At 47.0% G+C, this 24,885-nt stretch overlaps 1 protein-coding gene across 1 annotated transcript in view; it reads right to left on the bottom strand.

The window, feature by feature from the left end:
• The window catches only part of LOC130342650 (intraflagellar transport protein 172 homolog), a gene marked incomplete at its 5' end in the record, with an annotated part of 101,270 nt that overhangs the window by 20,444 nt on the left and 55,941 nt on the right, over positions 1–24,885 (bottom strand). Inside the window, 5 exon segments of the mRNA XM_056554283.1 lie at positions 8,292–8,356; positions 11,039–11,132; positions 13,254–13,396; positions 13,478–13,594; positions 13,675–13,810. Coding sequence (XP_056410258.1) covers positions 8,292–8,356; positions 11,039–11,132; positions 13,254–13,396; positions 13,478–13,594; positions 13,675–13,810 — 555 coding nt within the window.

Here is a 24,885-nt window from a genome sequence, read left to right as displayed (position 1 = left end):
TGGGAGAGGAGGGAGATCAGAACAGAGACAGGAGAAGGCTTGGGAGAGGAGGGAGATCAGGACAAAGACAGGAGAAGGATTGGGAGAAGAGGGAGATCAGAACAGAGACAGGATTGGGAGAGGAAGGAGATCAGAACAGAGACAGGAGGAGGATTGGGAGAAGGATTGGGAGAGGAGGAGATCAGAACAGAGACAGGTGGAGGATTGGGAGAGGAGGGAGATCAGGACAGAGCCAGTAGAAGGATTGGGTGAGAAGGAGATCAGAACAGAGACAGGAGAAGGATTGGGAGAAAAGGGAGATCAGGACAGAGAAAGGAGAAGGAGGAGATCAGAACAGAGACAGGAGGAGGATTGGGAGAGGAGGAATATCTGGAAAGAGACAGGGGGAGGATTGGGAGAGGAGGAATATCTGGACAGAGGCAGGGGGATGATTGGGAGAGGAGGAATATCTGGAAAGAGACAGGAGGAGGATTGGGAGAGGAGGAATAACTGGACAGACAGGGGGAGGATTGGGAGAAGAGTAATATCTGGACAGAGGCAGGAGGAGGATTGGGAGAAGAGGAATATCTGGACAGAGACAGGAGGAGGATTGGGAGAAGAGGAATATCTGGACAGAGACAGGAGGAGGATTGGGAGAAGAGGAATATCTGGACAGAGACAGGAAGAGGGAGATCAAAACAGAGACAGGGGGAGGATTGGGAGAGAAAGAACACAGAATCAGGGGAGAAGGAATAGTGGGAAAGAATCGGGGGAGGAGGAATATTGGGATAGAGAGAGAGGAGGAATGGGAGAAGAGGGATATCAGGAAAGAGGCAGGAGGAGGATTGGGAGAAGAGGAATATCTGGACAGAGACAGGAGGAGGATTGGGAGAGGAGGAATAACTGGACAGACAGGGGGAGGATTGGAAGAAGAGTCATATCTGGACAGAGACAGGAGGAGGATTGGGAGAAGAGGAATATTTGGACAGAGACAGGAGGAGGATTGGGAGAAGAGGAATATCTGGACAGAGACAGGAGGAGGACTGGGAGAAGAGGAATATCTGGACAGAGACAGGAGGAGGATTGGCAGAGGAGGGAGATCAGGACAGAGCCAGGAGAAGGATTGGGAGAAGAGGGAGATCAGGACAGTGCCAGGAGAAGAATTGGGAGAGGAGGGAGATCAGGACCGAGCCAGGAGAAGGCTTGGGAGAGGAGGGAAATGAGGACAGAGCCAGGAGAAGGCTGGGAGAGGAGGGAGATCAGGACAGAGAAAGGAGAAGGATTGGGAGAAGAGGGAGATCAGGACAGAGCCAGGAGAAGGATTGGGAGAGGAGGGAGATCAGAACAGAGACAGGAGAAGGCTTGGGAGAGGAGGGAGATCAGAACAGAGACAGGATTGGGAGAGGAAGGAGATCAGAACAGAGACAGGAGGAGGATTGGGAGAACGATTGGGAGAGGAGGAGATCAGAACAGAGACAGGAGAAGAATTGGGAGAGGAGGGAGATCAGGACAGAGCCAGGAGAAGGATTGGGAGAAGAGGGAAATCAGAACAGAGACAGGATTGGGAGAGGAAGGAGATCAGAACAGAAACAGGAGGAGGATTGGGAGAAGGATTGGGAGAGGAGGAGATCAGAACAGAGACAGGTGGAGGATTGGGAGAGGAGGGAGATCAGGACAGATCCAGGAGAAGGCTTTGGAGAGGAGGGAGATCAGGACAGAGCCAGGAGAAGGATTGGGAGAGGAGGGAGATCAGAACAGAGACAGGAGAAGGCTTGGGAGAGGAGGGAGATCAGGACAAAGACAGGAGAAGGATTGGGAGAAGAGGGAGATCAGAACATAGACAGGATTGGGAGAGGAAGGAGATCAGAACAGAGACAGGAGGAGGATTGGGAGAAGGATTGGGAGAGGAGGAGATCAGAACAGAGACAGGAGAAGAATTGGGAGAGGAGGGAGATCAGGACAGAGCCAGGAGAAGGATTGGGAGAAGAGGGAGATCAGAACAGAGACAGGATTGGGAGAGGAAGGAGATCAGAACAGAGACAGGAGGAGGATTGGGAGAAGGATTGGGAGAGGAGGAGATCAGAACAGAGACAGGTGGAGGATTGGGAGAGGAGGGAGATCAGGACAGAGACAGGAAAAGGATTGGGAGAGGTGGGAGATCAGGACAGAGCCAGGAGAAGAATTGGGAGAGGAGGGAGATCAGGACAGAGCCAGGAGAAGAATTGGGAGAGGAGGAGATCAGGACAGAGACAGGAGAAGAATTGGGAGAGGTGGGAGATCAGGACAGTGCCAGGAGAAAGATTGGTAGAGGAGAAGATCAGAACAGAGACAGGAGGAGGATTGGGAGAGGAGGAGATCAGGACAGAGACAGGAAAAGGATTGGGAGAGGTGGGAGATCAGGACAGAGCCAGGAGAAGAATTGGGAGAGGAGGGAGATCAGGACAGAGCCAGGAGAAGGATTGGGAGAAGAGGGAGATCAGGACTGAGCCAGGAGAAGGATTGGGAGAAGAGGGAGATCAGGACTGAGCCAGGAGAAGAATTGGGAGAGATGGGAGATCAGGACAGAGACAGGAGAAAGATTGGGAGAGGAGGAGATCAGAACAAAGACAGGAGAAGGATTGGGAGAAGAGGGAGATCAGGACGGAGAAAGGAGAAGGATTGGGAGAGGTGGGAGATCAGGACAGATCCAGGAGAAGGCTTGGGAGAGGAGGGAGATCAGGACAGAGCCAGGAGAAGGCTTGGGAGAGGAGGGAGATGAGGAGAGAGCCAGGAGAAGGCTGGGAGAGGAGGGAGATCAGGACAGAGAAAGGAGAAGGATTGGGAGAAGAGGGAGATCAGGACAGAGCCAGGAGAAGGATTGGGAGAGGAGGGAGATCAGAACAGAGACAGGAGAAGGCTTGGGAGAGGAGGGAGATCAGGACAAAGACAGGAGAAGGATTGGGAGAAGAGGGAGATCAGGACAGAGCCAGGAGAAGGATTGGGAGAGGAGGGAGATCAGAACAGAGACAGGAGAAGGCTTGGGAGAGGAGGGAGATCAGAACAGAGACAGGATTGGGAGAGGAAGGAGATCAGAACAGAGACAGGAGGAGGATTGGGAGAACGATTGGGAGAGGAGGAGATCAGAACAGAGACAGGAGAAGAATTGGGAGAGGAGGGAGATCAGGACAGAGCCAGGAGAAGGATTGGGAGAAGAGGGAAATCAGAACAGAGACAGGATTGGGAGAGGAAGGAGATCAGAACAGAGACAGGAGGAGGATTGGGAGAAGGATTGGGAGAGGAGGAGATCAGAACAGAGACAGGTGGAGGATTGGGAGAGGAGGGAGATCAGGACAGATCCAGGAGAAGGCTTTGGAGAGGAGGGAGATCAGGACAGAGCCAGGAGAAGGATTGGGAGAGGAGGGAGATCAGAACAGAGACAGGAGAAGGCTTGGGAGAGGAGGGAGATCAGGACAAAAACAGGAGAAGGATTGGGAGAAGAGGGAGATCAGAACATAGACAGGATTTGGAGAGGAAGGAGATCAGAACAGAGACAGGAGGAGGATTGGGAGAAGGATTGGGAGAGGAGGAGATCAGAACAGAGACAGGAGAAGAATTGGGAGAGGAGGGAGATCAGGACAGAGCCAGGAGAAGGATTGGGAGAAGAGGGAGATCAGAACAGAGACAGGATTGGGAGAGGAAGGAGATCAGAACAGAGACAGGAGGAGGATTGGGAGAAGGATTGGGAGAGGAGGAGATCAGAACAGAGACAGGTGGAGGATTGGGAGAGGAGGGAGATCAGGACAGAGCCAGTAGAAGGATTGGGTGAGGAGGAGATCAGAACAGAGACAGGAGAAGGATTGGGAGAAAAGGGAGATCAGGACAGAGAAAGGAGAAGGAGGAGATCAGAACAGAGACAGGAGGAGGATTGGGAGAGGAGGAATATCTGGAAAGAGACAGGGGGAGGATTGGGAGAGGAGGAATATCTGGACAGAGACAGGGGGATGATTGGGAGAGGAGGAATATCTGGAAAGAGACAGGAGGAGGATTGGGAGAGGAGGAATAACTGGACAGACACGGGGGGGGGGGGGATTGGGAGAAGAGTAATATCTGGACAGAGGCAGGAGGAGGATTGGAGAAGAGGAATATCTGGACAGAGACAGGAGGAGGATTGGGAGAAGAGGAATATCTGGACAGAGACAGGAGGAGGATTGGGAGAAGAGGAATATCTGGACAGAGACAGGAGGAGGGAGATCAAAACAGAGACAGGGGGAGGATTGGGAGAGAAAGAACACAGAATCAGGGGAGAAGGAATAGTGGGAAAGAATCGGGGGAGGAGGAATATTGGGATAGAAAGAGAGGAGGAATGGGAGAAGAGGGATATCAGGACAGAGGCAGGAGGAGGATTGGGAGAAGAGGAATATCTGGACAGAGACAGGAGGAGGATTGGGAGAAGCGGAATATCTGGACAGAGACAGGAGGAGGATTGGGAGAAGAGGAATATCTGGACAGAGACAGGAGGAGGATTGGGAGAGGAGGGAGATCAGGACAGAGCCAGTAGAAGGTTTGGGTGAGGAGGAGATCAGAACAGAGACAGGAGAAGGATTGGGAGAAGAGGGAGATCAGGACAGAGAAAGGAGAAGGAGGAGATCAGAAAAGAGACAGGAGGAGGATTGGGAGAGGAGGAATATCTGGAAAGAGACAGGGGGAGGATTGGGAGAGGAGGAATATCTGGACAGAGACAGGGGGATGATTGGGAGAGGAGGAATATCTGGACAGAGACAGGAGGAGGATTGGGAGAGGAGGAATAACGGGACAGACAGGGGGAGGATTGGGAGAAGAGGAATATCTGGACAGAGACAGGAGGATGATTGGGAGAAGAGGAATAACTGGACAGAGACAGGAGGAGGATTGGGAGAAGAGGAATATCTGGACAGAGACAGGAGGAGGATAGGGAGAGGAGGGAGATAAAAAAAACAGAGACAGGGAGAGGATTGGGAGAGAAAGAACAATGAATCAGGGGAGAAGGAATAGTGGGAAAGAATCGGGGGAGGAGGAATATTGGGATAGAGAGAGAGGAGGAATGGGAGAAGAGGGATATCAGGACAGAGGCAGGAGGAGGATTGGGAGAAGAGGAATATCTGGACAGAGACAGGAGGAGGATTGGGAGAGGAGGAATAACTGGACAGACAGGGGGAGGATTGGGAGAAGAATCATATCTGGACAGAGACAGGAGGAGGATTGGGAGAAGAGGAATATCTGGACAGAGACAGGAGGAGGATTGGGAGAAGAGGAATATCTGGACAGAGACAGGAGGAGGGAGATCAAAACAGAGACAGGGGGAGGATTGGGAGAGAAAGAATACAGAATCAGGGGAGAAGGAATAGTGGGAAAGAATCGGGGGAGGAGGAATATTGGGATAGAGAGAGAGGAGGAATGGGAGAAGAGGGATATCAGGACAGAGGCAGGAGGAGGATTGGGAGAAGAGGAATATCTGGACAGAGACAGGAGGAGGATTGGGAGAAGAGGAATATCTGGACAGAGACAGGAGGAGGATTGGGAGAAGAGGAATATCTGGACAGAGACAGGAGGAGGATTGGGAGAAGAGGAATATCTGGACAGAGACAGGAGGAGGATTGGGAGAAGAGGAATATCAGGACAGAGGCAGGAGGAGGATTGGGAGAAGAGGAATATCTGGACAGAGACAGGAGGAGGATTGGGAGAAGAGGAATATCTGGACAGAGACAGGAGGAGGATTGGGAGAGGAGGAATAACTGGACAGACAGGGGGAGGATTGGGAGAAGAATCATATCTGGACAGAGACAGGAGGAGGATTGGGAGAAGAGGAATATCTGGACAGAGACAGGAGGAGGATTGGGAGAAGAGGAATATCTGGACAGAGACAAGAGGAGGATTGGGAGAAGAGGAATATCTGGACAGAGACAGGAGGAGGATTGGGAGAAGAGGAATATCTGGACAGAGACAGGAGGAGGATTGGGAGAAGAGGAATATCTGGACAGAGACAGGAGGAGGATTGGGAGAAGAGGAATATCTGGACAGAGACAGGAGGAGGATTGGGAGAAGAGGAATATCTGGACAGAGACAGGAGGAGGATTGGGAGAAGAGGAATATCTGGACAGAGACAGGATGAGGATTGGGAGAAGAGGAATATCTGGACAGAGACAGGAGGAGGATTGGGAGAAGAGGAATATCTGGACAGAGACAGGAGGAGGATTGGGAGAAGAGGAATATCTGGACAGAGACAGGAGGAGGATAGGGAGAGGAGGGAGATCAAAACAGATACAGGGGGAGGATTGGGAGAGAAATAAAGAATCAGGGGAGAAGGAATAGTGGGAAAGAATCGGGGGAGGAGGAATATTGGGATAGAGAGAGAGGAGGAATGGGAGAAGAGGGATATCAGGACTAGGGATCGACCGATATCGGTTTTTTAGGGCCGATACCGATATTCTGTGGAGGTTAGGGCCGATAGCCGATAACTTATATATACCGATATTCCGGTATAAGTTAACGGCTATTTACCCCCCCCCCCCCCCCCCCCCCCCCGGTGACACCACCCGGCGCACCGCAGAACAGAGAAAAGGAGAAGGATTGGGAGAGGAGGGAGATTAGGACAGAGACAGGAGGAGGATTGGGAGAAGAGGGAGATCAGGACAGAGAAAGGAGAAGGACTGGGAGAGGAGGAATATCTGGACAGAGACAGGAAGATTGGGAGAGGAGGAATAGCTGGACAGAGACAGGAGGATTGGGAGAGGAGGAATATCTGGACAGAGACAGGAGGAGGATTGGGAGAGGAGGAGATCAGAACAGAGACAGGAGAAGGATTGGGAGAGGAGGAGATCAGAACAGAGACAGGAGAAGGATTGGGAGAGGAGGGAGATCAGAACAGAGAAAGGAGGAGGATTGGGAGAGGAGTAATATCTGGACAGAGACAGGAGGAGGATTGGGAGAAGAGGAATATCTGGACAGAGACAGGAGGAGGATAGGGAGATCAGAACAGAGACAGGGGGAGGATTGGGAAAGAAAGAACACAGAATCAGGGGAGAAGGAATAGTGGGAAAGAATCAGGGGAGGAGGAACATTGAGACAGAATCGGGGGAGGAGGAATATTTGGACAGAGACAGGAGGAGGATTGGGAGAGGAGGAATATTAGGACAGAGACAGGAGGATTGGGAGAAGAGGAGATCAGGACAAAGCCAGGCGGGGAGAGATATGCAGATGGAAGAATTGGGGGATTGCTATTGGAACAGAGAATGAAGAGAGGAGCAAGATTGGAACAGAAAATCAGAGGTGGAATGAGTGAGATCTGGACAAAAAATAGGGAGAGGAGGAATATTGGAACAGAAATCGGGGAAGAGGAATATTGGGACAGAAATCGGGGGAAGAGGAATAATGGGACAGAAATCGGGGAAGAGGAATATTGGGACAGAAATCGGAGGAAGAGGAATATTGGGACAGAATCAGGGGAAGAGGAATATCGGGACAGAATCGGGGGAGGAGGGATATCGGGACAGAATCGGGGGGAGGAGGAATATCGGGAAAGAATCGGGGGAGGAGGGATATCGGGACAGAGATTCGGGGAGGAGGGATATCGGGACAGAGATTCGAGGGAGGAGGGATATGGGGAAAGAATCGGGGGAGGAGGAATATCGGGACAGAATTGGGGAAAGAGGAATATCGGGACAGAGATTTAGGGGGAGGAGGGATATCGGGAAAGAGAATTAGAGGGAGGAGGGGTATAAGGAAAGAGATTCGGGGGAGGAGGGACATCGGGACAGAGATTTGGGGGAGGAGGGATATTGGGACAGAATCGGGGGAGGAGGGATATCGGGACAGAATCGGGGGAGGAGGAATATCGGGACAGAATCGGGGAGGAGGGATATCGGGACAGAATCAGGGGAAGAGGAATATCAGGAAAGAATCGGGGGGAGGAGGAATATCGGGAAAGAATCAGGGGAGGAGGGATGTCGGGACAGAGATTCGAGGGAGGAGGGATATGGGGAAAGAATCGGGGGAGGAGGAATATCGGGACAGAATTGGGGGAAGAGGAATATCGGGACAGAGATTTAGGGGGAGGAGGGATATCGGGAAAGAGAATTAGAGGGAGGAGGAATATCAGGAAAGAGATTCGGGGGAGGAGCGATATCGGGACAGAGATTCGGGGGAGGAGGGATATCGGGACAGAATCGGGGGAGGAGGAATATCGGGACAGAATCGGGGGAGGAGGAATATCGGGACAGAATCGGGGGAGGAGGGATATCAGGACAGAATCGGGGGAGGAGGAATATCGGAAAGAGAATTAGGGCATCAGATCTTACATTAGAACGGCTTCCTTAGGTTTTCCAGCTTTAACAAATTCACCTTCAGCTTCTGTAAATTTTCCCTGTACAGTAAGAGAAGAGACATTAAAGGGGTACTCCGGTAAATACAATTTTTTTTTATATCAACTGGCCTCAGTACTTATCAGCTGCTGTATACTACAGAAGAAGTTGTGTAGTTCTTTCCATTCTGACCACAGTGCTCTCTGCTGACACCTCTGTCCATATCAGGAACTGTCCAGAGCAGGAACAAATCCCCACAGCAAACGTTTTCAGCTCTGGACAGTTCCTGACAGGGACAGAGGTGTTCTCAAGAACTACATATATCCATCACCAGGGACTGTACTATATACTACATATATCCATCACCAGGACTGTACTATATACTACATATATCCATCACCAGGACTGTACTATATACTACATATATCCATCACCAGGGACTATACTATATACTACATATATCCATCACCAGGACTGAACTATATACTACATATATCCATCACCAGGGACTGTACTATTTACTACATATATCCATCACCAGGACTATACTATATACTACATATATCCATCACCAGGACTATACTATATACTACATATATCCATCACCAGGACTATACTATATACTACATATATCCATCACCAGGACTGAACTATATACTACATATATCCATCACCAGGGACTGTACTATATACTACATATATCCCTCACCAGGACTGTACTATATACTACATATATCCCTCACCAGGACTATACTATATACTACATATATCCATCACCAGGGACTATACTATATACTACATATATCCATCACCAGGGACTATACTATATACTACATATATCCATCACCAGGACTATACTATATACTACATATATCCATCACCAGGACTATACTATATACTACATATATCCATCACCAGGACTGTACTATATACTACATATATCCATCACCAGGACTATACTATATACTACATATATCCATCACCAGGGACTATACTATATACTACATATATCCATCACCAGGGACTATACTATATACTACATATATCCATCACCAGGGACTATACTATATACTACATATATCCATCACCAGGACTATACTATATACTACATATATCCATCACCAGGACTATACTATATACTACATATATCCATCACCAGGACTGAACTATATACTACATATATCCATCACCAGGGACTATACTATATACTACATATATCCATCACCAGGACTGTACTATACACTACATATATCCATCACCAGGACTGTACTATATACTACATATATCCATCACCAGGACTGAACTATATACTACATATATCCATCACCAGGACTATACTATATACTACATATATCCATCACCAGGACTGAACTATATACTACATATATCCATCACCAGGACTATACTATATACTACATATATCCATCACCAGGGACTATACTATATACTACATATATCCATCACCAGGACTATACTATATACTACATATATCCATCACCAGGACTATACTATATACTACATATATCCATCACCAGGACTGAACTATATACTACATATATCCATCACCAGGACTATACTATATACTACATATATCCCTCACCAGGACTATACTATATACTACATATATCCATCACCAGGACTATACTATATACTACATATATCCATCACCAGGACTATACTATATACTACATATATCCATCACCAGGACTGAACTATATACTACATATATCCATCACCAGGACTATACTATATACTACATATATCCCTCACCAGGACTATACTATATACTACATATATCCATCACCAGGACTATACTATATACTACATATATCCATCACCAGGACTATACTATATACTACATATATCCATCACCAGGACTGAACTATATACTACATATATCCATCACCAGGACTATACTATATACTACATATATCCATCACCAGGACTGTACTATACACTACATATATCCATCACCAGGACTGTACTATATACTACATATATCCATCACCAGGACTATACTATATACTACATATATCCATCACCAGGGACTATACTATATACTACATATATCCATCACCAGAACTATACTATATACTACATATATCCATCACCAGGACTATACTATATACTACATATATCCATCACCAGGACTATACTATATACTACATATATCCATCACCAGGACTATACTATATACTACATATATCCATCACCAGGACTATACTATATACTACATATATCCATCACCAGGACTGTACTATATACTACATATATCCATCACCAGGGACTATACTATATACTACATATATCCCTCACCAGGACTATACTATATACTACATATATCCATCACCAGGACTATACTATATACTACATATATCCATCACCAGGACTATACTATATACTACATATATCCATCACCAGGACTGTACTATATACTACATATATCCATCACCAGGACTGTACTATATACTACATATATCCATCACCAGGGACTATACTATATACTACATATATCCCTCACCAGGACTGTACTATATACTACATATATCCATCACCAGGACTGTACTATATACTACATATATCCATCACCAGGACTGTACTATATACTACATATATCCCTCACCAGGACTATACTATATACTACATATATCCATCACCAGGACTGTACTATATACTACATATATCCATCACCAGGACTGTACTATATTACATTGGGTGCTGAAGATTCTCTACACTGGTCTCACCTCGTCCTCTAGGAACATGGCGTACTTCAGGTGGATTTCTGGGAGTTTATCTTTCATCGCCAGACGGGCCAGCTCAAACGCAAAATCGAACGTACTGAAAGTAAGGAAATAAAGGGTTAAATAGATGCAACAAATTCCTTGGCAGAGCCCGGGAGCACCGCGTCAGGCCTGTGAGTGAAGTCCCAGGAGCACCGCGTCCGGCCTGTGAGTGAAGTCCCGGGAGCACCGCGTCCGGCCTGTGAGTGAAGTCCCGGGAGCACCGCGTCCGGCCTGTGAGTGAAGTCCCGGGAGCACCGTGTCCGGCCTGTGAGTGAAGTCCCGGGAGCACCGCGTCCGGCCTGTGAGTGAAGTCCCGGGAGCACCGCGTCCGGCCTGTGAGTGAAGTCCCGGGAGCACCGCGTCCGGCCTGTGAGTGAAGTCCCGGGAGCACCGCGTCCGGCCTGTGAGTGAAGTCCCGGGAGCACCGCGTCCGGCCTGTGAGTGAAGTCCCGGGAGCACCGCGTCCGGCCTGTGAGTGAAGGCCCGGGAGCACCGCGTCCGGCCTGTGAGTGGAGCCCCGGGAGCACCGCGTCCGGCCTGTGAGTGGAGCCCCGGGAGCACCGTGTCCGGCCTGTGAGTGGAGCCCCGGGAGCACCGCGTCCGGCCTGTGAGTGGAGTCCCGGGAGCACCGCGTCCGGCCTGTGAGTGGAGCCCCGGGAGCACCGCGTCCGGCCTGTGAGTGAAGGCCCGGGAGCACCGCGTCCGGCCTGTGAGTGGAGCCCCGGGAGCACCGCGTCCGGCCTGTGAGTGGAGCCCCGGGAGCACCGTGTCCGGCCTGTGAGTGGAGCCCCGGGAGCACCGCGTCCGGCCTGTGAGTGGAGTCCCGGGAGCACCGCGTCCGGCCTGTGAGTGGAGCCCCGGGAGCACCGCGTCCGGCCTGTGAGTGGAGCCCCGGGAGCACCGCGTCCGGCCTGTGAGTGGAGCCCCGGGAGCACCGCGTCCGGCCTGTGAGTGGAGCCCCGGGAGCACCGCGTCCGGCCTGTGAGTGGAGCCCCGGGAGCACCGCATCCGGCCTGTGAGTGGAGCCCCGGGAGCACCGCGTCCGGCCTGTGAGTGGAGCCCCGGGAGCACCGCGTCCGGCCTGTGAGTGAAGTCCCGGGAGCACCGCGTCAGGCCTGTGAGTGGAGCCCCGGGAGCACCGTGTCCGGCCTGTGAGGGGAGCGCCGTGTCCGGCCTGTGAGGGGAGCCCCGGGAGCACCGCGTCCGTCCTGTGAGGGGAGCCCCGGGAGCACAGTGTCCGGCCTGTGAGTGGAGCCCCGGGAGCACAGTGTCCAGCCTGTGAGTGGAGCCCCGGGAGCACAGTGTCCAGCCTGTGAGTGGAGCCCCGGGAGCACAGTGTCCAGCCTGTGAGTGGAGCGCCGGGAGCACCGTGTCCGGCCTGTGAGTGGAGTCCCGGGAGCACCGTGTCCGGCCTGTGAGTGGAGTCCCGGGAGTATCGTGTCCGGCCTGTTAGAGGAGCCCCGGGAGTATCGTGTCCGGCCTGTGAGTGGAGCCCCGGGAGCACAGTGTCCAGCCTGTGAGTGGAGCCCCGGTAGCGCCGTGTCCGGCCTGTGAGGGGAGCAGCGGGAGCGCCGTGTCCGGCCTGTGAGGGGAGCAGCGGGAGCGCCGTGTCCGGCCTGTGAGGGGAGCCCCGGGAGCACCGTGTCCGGCCTGTGAGTGGAGTCCCGGGAGCACCGTGTCCGGCCTGTGAGTGGAGCCCCGGGAGCACAGTGTCCAGCCTGTGAGTGGAGCCCCGGGAGCACAGTGTCCAGCCTGTGAGTGGAGCCCCGGGAGCACCGTGTCCGGCCTGTGAGTGGAGCCCGGGAGCACCGTGTCTGGCCTGTTAGAGGAGCCCCGGGAGTATCGTGTCCGGCCTGTGAGTGGAGCCCCGGGAGCACCGTGTCCGGCCTGTGAGGGGAGTGCCGCGTCCGGTCTGTGAGGGGAACCCCCGGGAGCACCGTGTCCGGCCTGTGAGGGGAGCCCCGGGAACGCCGCGTCCGGCCTGTGAGGGGAGCCCCGGGAGCGCCGCGTCCGGCCTGTGAGGGGAGCCCCGGGAGCACAGTGTCCGGCCTGAGTGAAGTGCACATCAAATAACACACAACTGCAGAGGAGGGTGACATGGATCACTGAACAATCCCATGGAGCATATGGTGATAGTGTGGCCTCCTCATTTTCTTACACTCGGGGGGGTACTCACCAGTTCTCGGTGGCGTGATCGATAGCGGTCTCCAGGAGGCTAAACTTGGTGAGTAGCTTTGCTGCTGCCTCTCCTCCTAAGCTCTTTGCCCAGTGGTAGGTCACATGTTTATAAGCGTTGGCCCCTCCATGTGCTTTTGCCACCTGCCACAGAAGAAGATGGGTTGTGTTATGTTCCTGCACATTTATAAGTGAATACCCCATCCTAGTGCGGCCCGCTCTTACCCGATGGGCCTCCTCCCACATCCCAGCCGTCCTGTACATGGTCACTGACGATTTCCAGTCCTTGGCCTTCAGGTAATGGTACTCAGCCTCCCGCAGACGTCCCCCGGCCTCCAGCTCCTGAGGACAGACATATGGGAGATTATGGACACAAGGAGGGGCCCTCACAGTAAGACCCCAGCTCTGAGCGTGTGACTTACCTTGCCCAGGTGCAGGTGGGTGTCCATCAGGAGATCCGGGTGATACTTTGTGACCAGGCGGATCATGTCTTCATGTAAATTGTGTCTCTTGTACATGGCGATAGCGAGATCAGGTTCATCTACTGTGATATATAATCTGTGACACCAAGACATGGATCAGGCTCTACATTATATGTATAGAATATGTGTATATACTGTATATGTCCACCATGGTGTAATGATATATACAGAATATGTGTATATACTGTATATGTCCACCATGGTGTAATAATATATATAGAATATGTGTATATACTGTATATGTCCACCATGGTGTAATAATATGTATAGAATATCTGTATATACTGTATATGTCCACCATGGTGTAATAATATATATATAGAATATGTGTATATACTGTATATGTCCACCATGGTGTAATAATATATATAGAATATGTGTATATACTGTATATGTCCACCATGGTGTAATAATATATATAGAATATCTGTATATACTGTATATGTCCACCATGGTGTAATAATATATATAGAATATCTGTATATACTGTATATGTCCACCATGGTGTGATAATATGTATAGAATATGTGTATATACTGTATATGTCCACCATGGTGTAATATGTATAGAATATCTGTAAATACTGTGTATATCCATAATGGTGTAATAATATGTATAGAATATCTGTATATACTGTGTATATCCATAATGGTGTAATAATATGTATAGAATATCTGTATATACTGTATATGTCCACCATGGTGTGATAATATATATAGAATATCTGTATATACTGTGTATATCCACCATGGTGTAATAATATGTATAGAATATCTGTATATACTGTATATATCCACCATGGTGTGATAATATGTATAGAATATCTGTATATACTGTATATATCCTCCATGGTGTGATGATATGTATAGATTATCTGTATATACTGTGTATATCCACCATTGTGTAATAATATGTATAGAATATCTGTATATACTGTATATATCCACCATGGTGTAATAATATGTATAGAATATCTGTAAATACTGTATATATCCACCATGGTGTAATAATATGTATAGAATATCTGTATATACTGTATATATCCACCATGGTGTGATAATATGTATAGAATATCTGTATATACTGTATATATCCTCCATGGTGTGATGATATGTATAGAATATCTGTATATACTGTATATATCCACCATGGTGTAATAATATGTATAGAATATCTGTATATACTGTGTATATCTACCATGGTGTAATAATATGTATAGATTATCTGTATATACTGTGTATATCCACCATTGTGTAATAATATGTATAGAATATCTGTATATACTGTATATATCCACCATGGTGTAATAATATGTATAGAATATCTGTATATACTGTATATATCCACCATGGTGTAATAATATGTATAGAATATCTGTATATACTGTATATATCCACCATGGTGTAATAATATGTATAGAATATCTGTATATACTGTATATATCCACCATGGTGTAATAATATGTATAGAATATCTGTAAATACTGTGTATATCCATAATGGTGTAATAATATGTATAGAATATCTGTATATACTGTATATATCCATAATGGTGTAATAATATGTATAGAATATCTGTATATACTGTATATATCCACCATGGTGTGATAATATGTATAGAATATCTGTATATATCCACCATGGTGTGATAATATATATAGAATATCTGTATATACTGTGTATATCCACCATGGTGTAATAATATGTATAGAATATCTGTATATACTGTATATATCCACCATGGTGTAATAATATGTATAGAATATCTGTATATACTGTATATATCCTCCATGGTGTGATGATATGTATAGAATATCTGTATATACTGTGTATATCCACCATTGTGTAATAATATGTATAGAATATCTGTATATACTGTATATATCCACCATGGTGTGATAATATGTATAGAATATCTGTATATACTGTGTATATATTCACCATGGTGTGATAATATGTATAGAATATCTGTATATACTGTGTATATATCCACCATGGTGTGATAATATGTATAGATTATCTGTATATACTGTGTATATCCACCATTGTGTAATAATATGTATAGAATATCTGTATATACTGTATATATCCACCATGGTGTGATAATATGTATAGAATATCTGTATATACTGTGTATATATTCACCATGGTGTGATAATATGTATTGAATATCTGTATATACAGTATATATCCACCATGGTGTGATAATATATATAGAATATCTGTATATACTGTGTATATCCACCATGGTGTGATAATATGTATAGAATATCTGTATATATCCACCATGGTGTGATAATATGTATAGAATATCTGTATATACTGTATATATCCACCATGGTGTAATAATATGTATAGAATATCTGTATATACTGTGTATATATCCACCATGGTGTGATAATATGTATAGAATATCTGTATATACTGTATATATCCACCATGGTGTGATGATATGTATAGAATATCTGTATATACTGTGTATATATCCACCATGGTGTAATAATATGTATAGAATATCTGTATATACTGTGTATATCCACCATGGTGTGATAATATGTATAGAATATCTGTATATACTGTATATATCCACCATGGTGTAATATGTATAGAATATCTGTATATACTGTATATATCCACCATGGTGTAATAATATGTATAGAATATCTGTATATACTGTATATATCCACCATGGTGTAATAATATGTATAGAATATCTGTATATACTGTATATATCCACCATGGTGTAATAATATGTATAGAATATCTGTATATACTGTATATATCCACCATGGTGTAATAATATGTATAGAATATCTGTATATACTGTATATATCCACCATGGTGTAATATGTATAGAATATCTGTATATACTGTATATATCCACCATGGTGTAATATGTATAGAATATCTGTATATACTGTATATATCCACCATGGTGTAATAATATGTATAGAATATCTGTATATACTGTATATATCCACCATGGTGTAATAATATGTATAGAATATCTGTATATACTGTATATATCCACCATGGTGTAATAATATGTATAGAATATCTGTATATACTGTATATATCCACCATGGTGTAATAATATGTATAGAATATCTGTATATACTGTATATATCCACCATGGTGTAATAATATGTATAGAATATCTGTATATACTGTATATATCCACCATGGTGTGATAATATGTATAGAATATCTGTATATACTGTGTATATATCCACCATGGTGTAATAACATGTATAGAATATCTGTATATACTGTATATATCCACCATGGTGTAATAATATGTATAGAATATCTGTATATACTGTATATATCCACCATGGTGTAATAATATGTATAGAATATCTGTATATACTGTATATATCCACCATGGTGTGATAATATGTATAGAATATCTGTATATACTGTGTATATATCCACCATGGTGTAATAACATGTATAGAATATCTGTATATACTGTGTATATCCACCATGGTGTGATAATATGTATAGAATATCTGTATATACTGTATATATCCTCCATGGTGTAATAACATGTATAGAATATCTGTATATACTGTATATATCCACCATGGTGTAATATGTATAGAATATCTGTATATACTGTATATATCCACCATGGTGTGATAATATGTATAGAATATCTGTATATACTGTATATATATCCACCATGGTGTAATAATATGTATAGAATATCTGTATATACTGTGTATATCCACCATGGTGTAATAATATGTATAGAATATCTGTATATACTGTATATATATCCACCATGGTGTAATAATATGTATAGAATATCTGTATATACTGTGTATATCCACCATGGTGTAATAATATGTATAGAATATCTGTATATACTGTATATATCCACCATGGTGTAATATGTATAGAATATCTGTATATATCCACCATGGTGTGATAATATGTATAGAATATCTGTATATACTGTGTATATCCACCATGGTGTGATAATATGTATAGAATATCTGTATATACTGTATATATCCACCATGGTGTAATAATATGTATAGAATATCTGTATATACTGTGTATATCCACCATGGTGTAATAATATGTATAGAATATCTGTATATACTGTATATATCCACCATGGTGTAATAATATGTATAGAATATCTGTATATACTGTATATATCCTCCATGGTGTAATAATATGTATAGAATATCTGTATATACTGTATATATCCACCATGGTGTAATAATATGTATAGAATATCTGTATATACTGTATATATCCACCATGGTGTAATAATATGTATAGAATATCTGTATATACTGTATATATCCTCCATGGTGTAATATGTATAGAATATCTGTATATACTGTGTATATCCACCATGGTGTAATAATATGTATAAAATATCTGTATATACTGTATATATCCTCCATGGTGTAATATGTATAGAATATCTGTATATACTGTATATATCCACCATGGTGTAATAATATGTATAGAATATCTGTATATACTGTATATATCCACCATGGTGTGATAATATGTATAGAATATCTGTATATACTGTATATATCCACCATGGTGTAATATGTATAGAATATCTGTATATACTGTGTATATCCACCATGGTGTGATAATATGTATAGAATATCTGTATATACCATGTCTATATTGTGTATATTCACAAACTAGAGGACAGATATCACATGATGTATATCCCCCATCACAGCGCACACTGGAGGACTGTATACAGTGGGGCAAAAAAGTATTTAGTCAGCCCCCAATTGTACAAGTTCTCCCCCTTATAAAGATGAGGCTGTAATTATCATTATAGGTTATAACCTCAACTATGAGACAGAATGAGAAAAATCCATAAATCACATTGTCTGATTATTAACGAATTTATCTGCAAATTATGGAGGAAGATAAGTATTTGGTCACCTACAGACAAGTAAGATTTCTGCCTCTCACAGACCTGTAACTTCTTCTATAAGAGTCTCCTCCGTCCTCAACTCGTTACCTGTATTAATGGCTCCTGTGTGAACTTGTTATCAGTATAAAGACACCTGTCCACAACCTCAGTCACACTCCAAACTCCACTATGGCCAAGACCAAAGAGCTGGCGAAGGACACCAGAAACAACATTGTAGACCTGCACCAGGCTGGGAAGACTGAATCTGCAATAGGCAAGCAGCTTGGTGTGAAGAAATCAACTGTGGGAGCAATTATTAGAGAATGGAAGATATACAAGACCACTGATCATCTCCCTCCATCTGGAGCTCCACGCAAGATCTCACCCCGTGGTGTCAAAATGATCACAAGAACGGTGAGAAAAAATCCCAGAACCACACGGGGGGACCTAGTGAATGACCTGCAGAGAGCGGGGATCAAAGTAACAAAGGCTACCATCAGTAACACACTACACCACCAGGGACTCAAATCATACAGTGCCAGATGTGTTCCCCTGCTTAAGCCAGTACATGGCCGGGCCTGTCTGAAGTTTGCTAGAGAGCATTTGGATGATCCAGAAGAGGATTGGGAGAATGTCATATGGTCAGATGAAACCAAAGTAGAACTTTTTGGTAAAAACTCAACTCGTCGTGTTTGGAGGAGAAAAAATGCTAAATTGTATCCAAAGAACCCCATAACTACTGTGAAGCATGGGGGTGGAGACATCACGCTTTGGGGCTGTTTTTCAGCAAAGGGACCAGGATGACTGATCAGTGTAAAGGAAAGAATGAATGGGGCCATGTATCGTGAGATTATGGGTGAAAACCTCCTTCCATCAGCAAGGGAATTGAAGATGAAACGTGGCTGGGTCTTTCAGCATGACAATGATCCCAAACACACCGCCCGGGCAATGAAGGAGTGGCTTCATAAGAAGCATTTCAAGGTCCTGGAGTGGCCTAGCCAGTCTCCATAGAAAACCTTTGGGAGGGAGTTGAAAGTCTGTGTTGCCCAGCAAAAGCCTCAAAACATCACTGCTCTAGAGGAGATCTGCATGGAGGAATGGGCCAAAATACCAGCAACAGTGTGTGAGAACCTTGTGAAGACAGAAATCATGTGACCTCTGTTATTACCAACAGTGTGTGAGAACCTTGTGAAGACAGAAATCATGTGACCTCTGTCATTACCAACAGTGTGTGAGAACCTTGTGAAGACAGAAAACATGTGACCTCTGTCATTACCAACAAAGGGGATATAACAAAGTATTGAGAGGAACTTTTCTTATTCACCAAATACTTATTTTCCACCATAATTTGCAGATAAATTCTTTAATAATCAGATATATCACAAGACATATACCCCCCCCCCCCCCCCCATCACAGCACACACTGGGGGACAGATATATCACATGATGTATACCCCCCCCCCCCATCACAGCACACACTGGAGGACAGATATATCACATGATGTATACCCCCCCCCATCACAGCACACACTGGAGGACAGATATATCACATGATGTATACCCCCCCCCCCATCACAGCACACACTGGGGGACAGATATATCACATGATGTATACCCCCCCCCCCCCCATCACTGCACACACTGGAGGACAGATATATCACATGATGTATACCCCCCCCCCCATCACTGCACACACTGGAGGACAGATATATCACATGATGTATAGCCCCCCCCCCATCACTGCACACACTGGAGGACAGATATATCACATGATGTATAGCCCCCCCCCCCCCCATCACTGCACACACTGGAGGACAGATATATCACATGATGTATACTCCCCCCCCCCCCCCATCGCTGCACACACTGGGGGACAGATATATCACATGATGTATACCCCCCCCCCCCCCCCATCACAGCACACACTGGAGAACAGATATATCACATGATGTATACCCCCCCCCCCCATCACAGCACACACTGGAGGACAGATATATCACATGATGTATACCCCCCCCCCCCCCATCACTGCACACACTGGAGGACAGATATATCACATGATGTATACCCCCCCCCCCCATCACTGCACACACTGGAGGACAGATATATCACATGATGCATACCCCCCCCCCCCCATCACAGCACACACTGGAGGACAGATATATCACATGATGTATACCCCCCCCCCCCCCCATCACAGCACACACTGGAGGACAGATATATCACATGATGTATACCCCCCCCCCCCCCATCACAGCACACACTGGAGGACAGATATATCACATGATGTATACCCCCCCCCCCCCCATCACTGCACACACTGGAGGACAGATATATCACATGATGTATACCCCCCCCCCCCCCATCACAGCACACACTGGAGGACAGATATATCACATGATGTATACCCCCCCCCCCCCCCCCCATCACAGCACACACTGGAGGACAGATATATCACATGATGTATACCCCCCCCCCCATCACAGCACACACTGGAGGACAGATATATCACATGATGTATACCCCCCCCCCCCCCCCCCATCACAGCACACACTGGAGGACAGATATATCACATGATGTGTACCCCCCCCCCCATCACTGCACACACTGGAGGACAGATATATCACATGATGTATACCCCCCCCCATCACAGCACACACTGGAGGACAGATATATCACATGATGTATACCCCCCCCCCCATCACAGCACACACTGGAGGACAGATATATCACATGATGTATACCCCCCCCCCCCATCACAGCACACACTGGGGGACAGATATATCACATGATGTATACCCCCCCCCCCATCACTGCACACACTGGAGGACAGATATATCACATGATGTATACCCCCCCCCCCTTCACAGCACACACTGGGGGACAGATATATCACATGATGTATACCCCCCCCCCCCCATCACAGCACACACTGGAGGACAGATATATCACATGATGTATACCCCCCCCCCCATCACAGCACACACTGGAGGACAGATATATCACATGATGTATACCCCCCCCCCCCCCCCATCACTGCACACACTGGAGGACAGATATATCACATGATGTATACCCCCCCCCCCCCCATCACAGCACACACTGGAGGACAGATATATCACATGATGTATACCCCCCCCCCCCCCATCACAGCACACACTGGAGGACAGATATAACACATGATGTATACCCCCCCCCCCCCCATCACAGCACACACTGGAGGACAGATATATCACATGATGTATACCCCCCCCCCCCCCCCCCCATCACTGCACACACTGGAGGACAGATATATCACATGATGTATACCCCCCCCCCCCCAATCGCTGAACGCACTGGAGAACAGATATATCACATGATGTATACCCCCCCCCCCCCCCCCCCCCATCACTGCACACACTGGGGGACAGATATATCACATGATGTATACCCCCCCCCCCCATCACAGCACACACTGGGGGACAGATATAACACATGATGTATACCCCCCCCCCCCCCATCACAGCACACACTGGAGGACAGATATATCACATGATGTATACCCCCCCCCCCCCCCATCACAGCACACACTGGAGGACAGATATATCACATGATGTATACCCCCCCCCCCCCCATCACAGCACACACTGGGGGACAGATATATCACATGATGTATACCCCCCCCCCATCACTGCACACACTGGAGGACAGATATATCACATGATGTATACCCCCCCCCCCCTTCACAGCACACACTGGAGGACAGATATATCACATGATGTATACCCCCCCCCCCCATCACAGCACACACTGGGGGACAGATATATCACATGATGTATACCCCCCCCCCCCCCATCACAGCACACACTGGAGGACAGATATATCACATGATGTATACCCCCCCCCCCCCCCCATCACTGCACACACTGGAGGACAGATATATCACATGATGTATAGCCCCCCCCCCCCCATCACAGCACACACTGGAGGACAGATATATCACATGATGAATACCCCCCCCCCCCCCAATCACTGCACACACTGGAGGACAGATATATCACATGATGTATACCCCCCCCCCATCACAGCACACACTGGGGGACAGATATATCACATGATGTATACCCCCCCCCCCCCATCACAGCACACACTGGAGGACAGATATATCACATGATGTATACCCCCCCCCCCCCAATCGCTGAACGCACTGGAGAACAGATATATCACATGATGTATACCCCCCCCCCCCCCCATCACTGCACACACTGGAGGACAGATATATCACATGATGTATACCCCCCCCCCCCCCATCACAGCACACACTGGGGGACAGATATAACACATGATGTATACCCCCCCCCCCCCATCACAGCACACACTGGAGGACAGATATATCACATGATGTATACCCCCCCCCCCCCATCACTGCACACACTGGGGGACAGATATATCACATGATGTATACCCCCCCCCCCCCCCCATCACAGCACACACTGGAGGACAGATATAACACATGATGTATACCCCCCCCCATCACAGCACACACTGGAGGACAGATATATCACATGATGTATACCCCCCCCCCCCCCCCCCCCATCACTGCACACACTGGAGGACAGATATATCACATGATGTATAGCCCCCCCCCCCCCATCACAGCACACACTGGAGGACAGATATATCACATGATGTATACCCCCCCCCCCATCACAGCACACACTGGAGGACAGATATATCACATGACGCATCCCCCCCCCGCCCCCCATCGCTGAACACACTGGAGAACAGATATATCACATGATGTATACCCCACTCCCCCCCCCCCACCCCCCATCACAGCACACACTGGAGGACAGATATATCACATGATGTATACCTCCCCCCCCCCCCCATCACTGCACACACTGGAGGACAGATATATCACATGATGTATACCCCCCCCCCCCATCACTGCACACACTGGAGGACAGATATATCACATGATGTATACCCCCCCCCCCCCCCCATCACTGCACACACTGGAGGACAGATATATCACATGATGTATACCCCCCCCCCCCCCATCACAGCACACACTGGAGGACAGATATATCACATGATGTATACCCCCCCCCCCCCCATCACTGCACACACTGGAGGACAGATATATCACATGATGTGTACCCCCCCCCCCCCATCACAGCACACACTGGAGGACAGATATATCACGTGATGTATACCCCCCCCCCCCCATCACAGCACACACTGGGGGACAGATATATCACATGATGTATACCCCCCCCCCCCCCCCATCGCTGCACACACTGGAGGACAGATATATCACATGATGTATACCCCCCCCCCCCCCCCATCACAGCACACACTGGGGGACAGATATATCACATGATGTATACCCCCCCCCTTCACAGCACACACTGGAGGACAGATATATCACATGATGTATACCCCCCCCCATCACTGTACACACTGGGGGACAGATATATCACATGATGTATACCCCCCCCCCCCCATCACAGCACACACTGGAGGACAGATATATCACATGATGTATACCCCCCCCCATCACAGCACACACTGGAGGACAGATATATCACATGATGTATACCCCCCCCCCCCCATCACAGCACACACTGGAGGACAGATATATCACATGATGTATACCCCCCCATCACTGCACACACTGGAGGACAGATATATCACATGATGTATACCCCCCCCCCCCCCCCATCACAGCACACACTGGAGGACAGATATATCACATGATGTATACCCCCCCCCCCCATCACTGCACACACTGGAGGACAGATATATCACATGATGTATACCCCCCCCCCCATCACAGCACACACTGGAGGACAGATATATCACATGATGTATACCCCCCCCCCCATCACAGCACACACTGGAGGACAGATATATCACATGATGTATACCCCCCCCCCCCCCCATCACTGCACACACTGGGGGACAGATATATCACATGATGTATACCCCCCCCCCCCCCATCACAGCACACACTGGAGGACAGATATATCACATGATGTATACCCCCCCCCCATCACTGCACACACTGGGGGACAGATATATCACATGATGTATACCCCCCCCCCCCCATCACAGCACACACTGGAGGACAGATATCACATGATGTATACCCCCCCCCCCCCCCCATCACAGCACACACTGGAGGACAGATATATCACATGATGTATACCCCCCCCCCCCCATCACTGCACACACTGGAGGACAGACATATCACATGATGTATAC

This window comes from Hyla sarda, unplaced genomic scaffold (genome assembly GCF_029499605.1).
Source record: "Hyla sarda isolate aHylSar1 unplaced genomic scaffold, aHylSar1.hap1 scaffold_654, whole genome shotgun sequence".
Classification (NCBI taxonomy): Eukaryota; Metazoa; Chordata; class Amphibia; order Anura; family Hylidae; genus Hyla; species Hyla sarda.
This window is presented reverse-complemented; position numbering and strand designations above follow the sequence as displayed.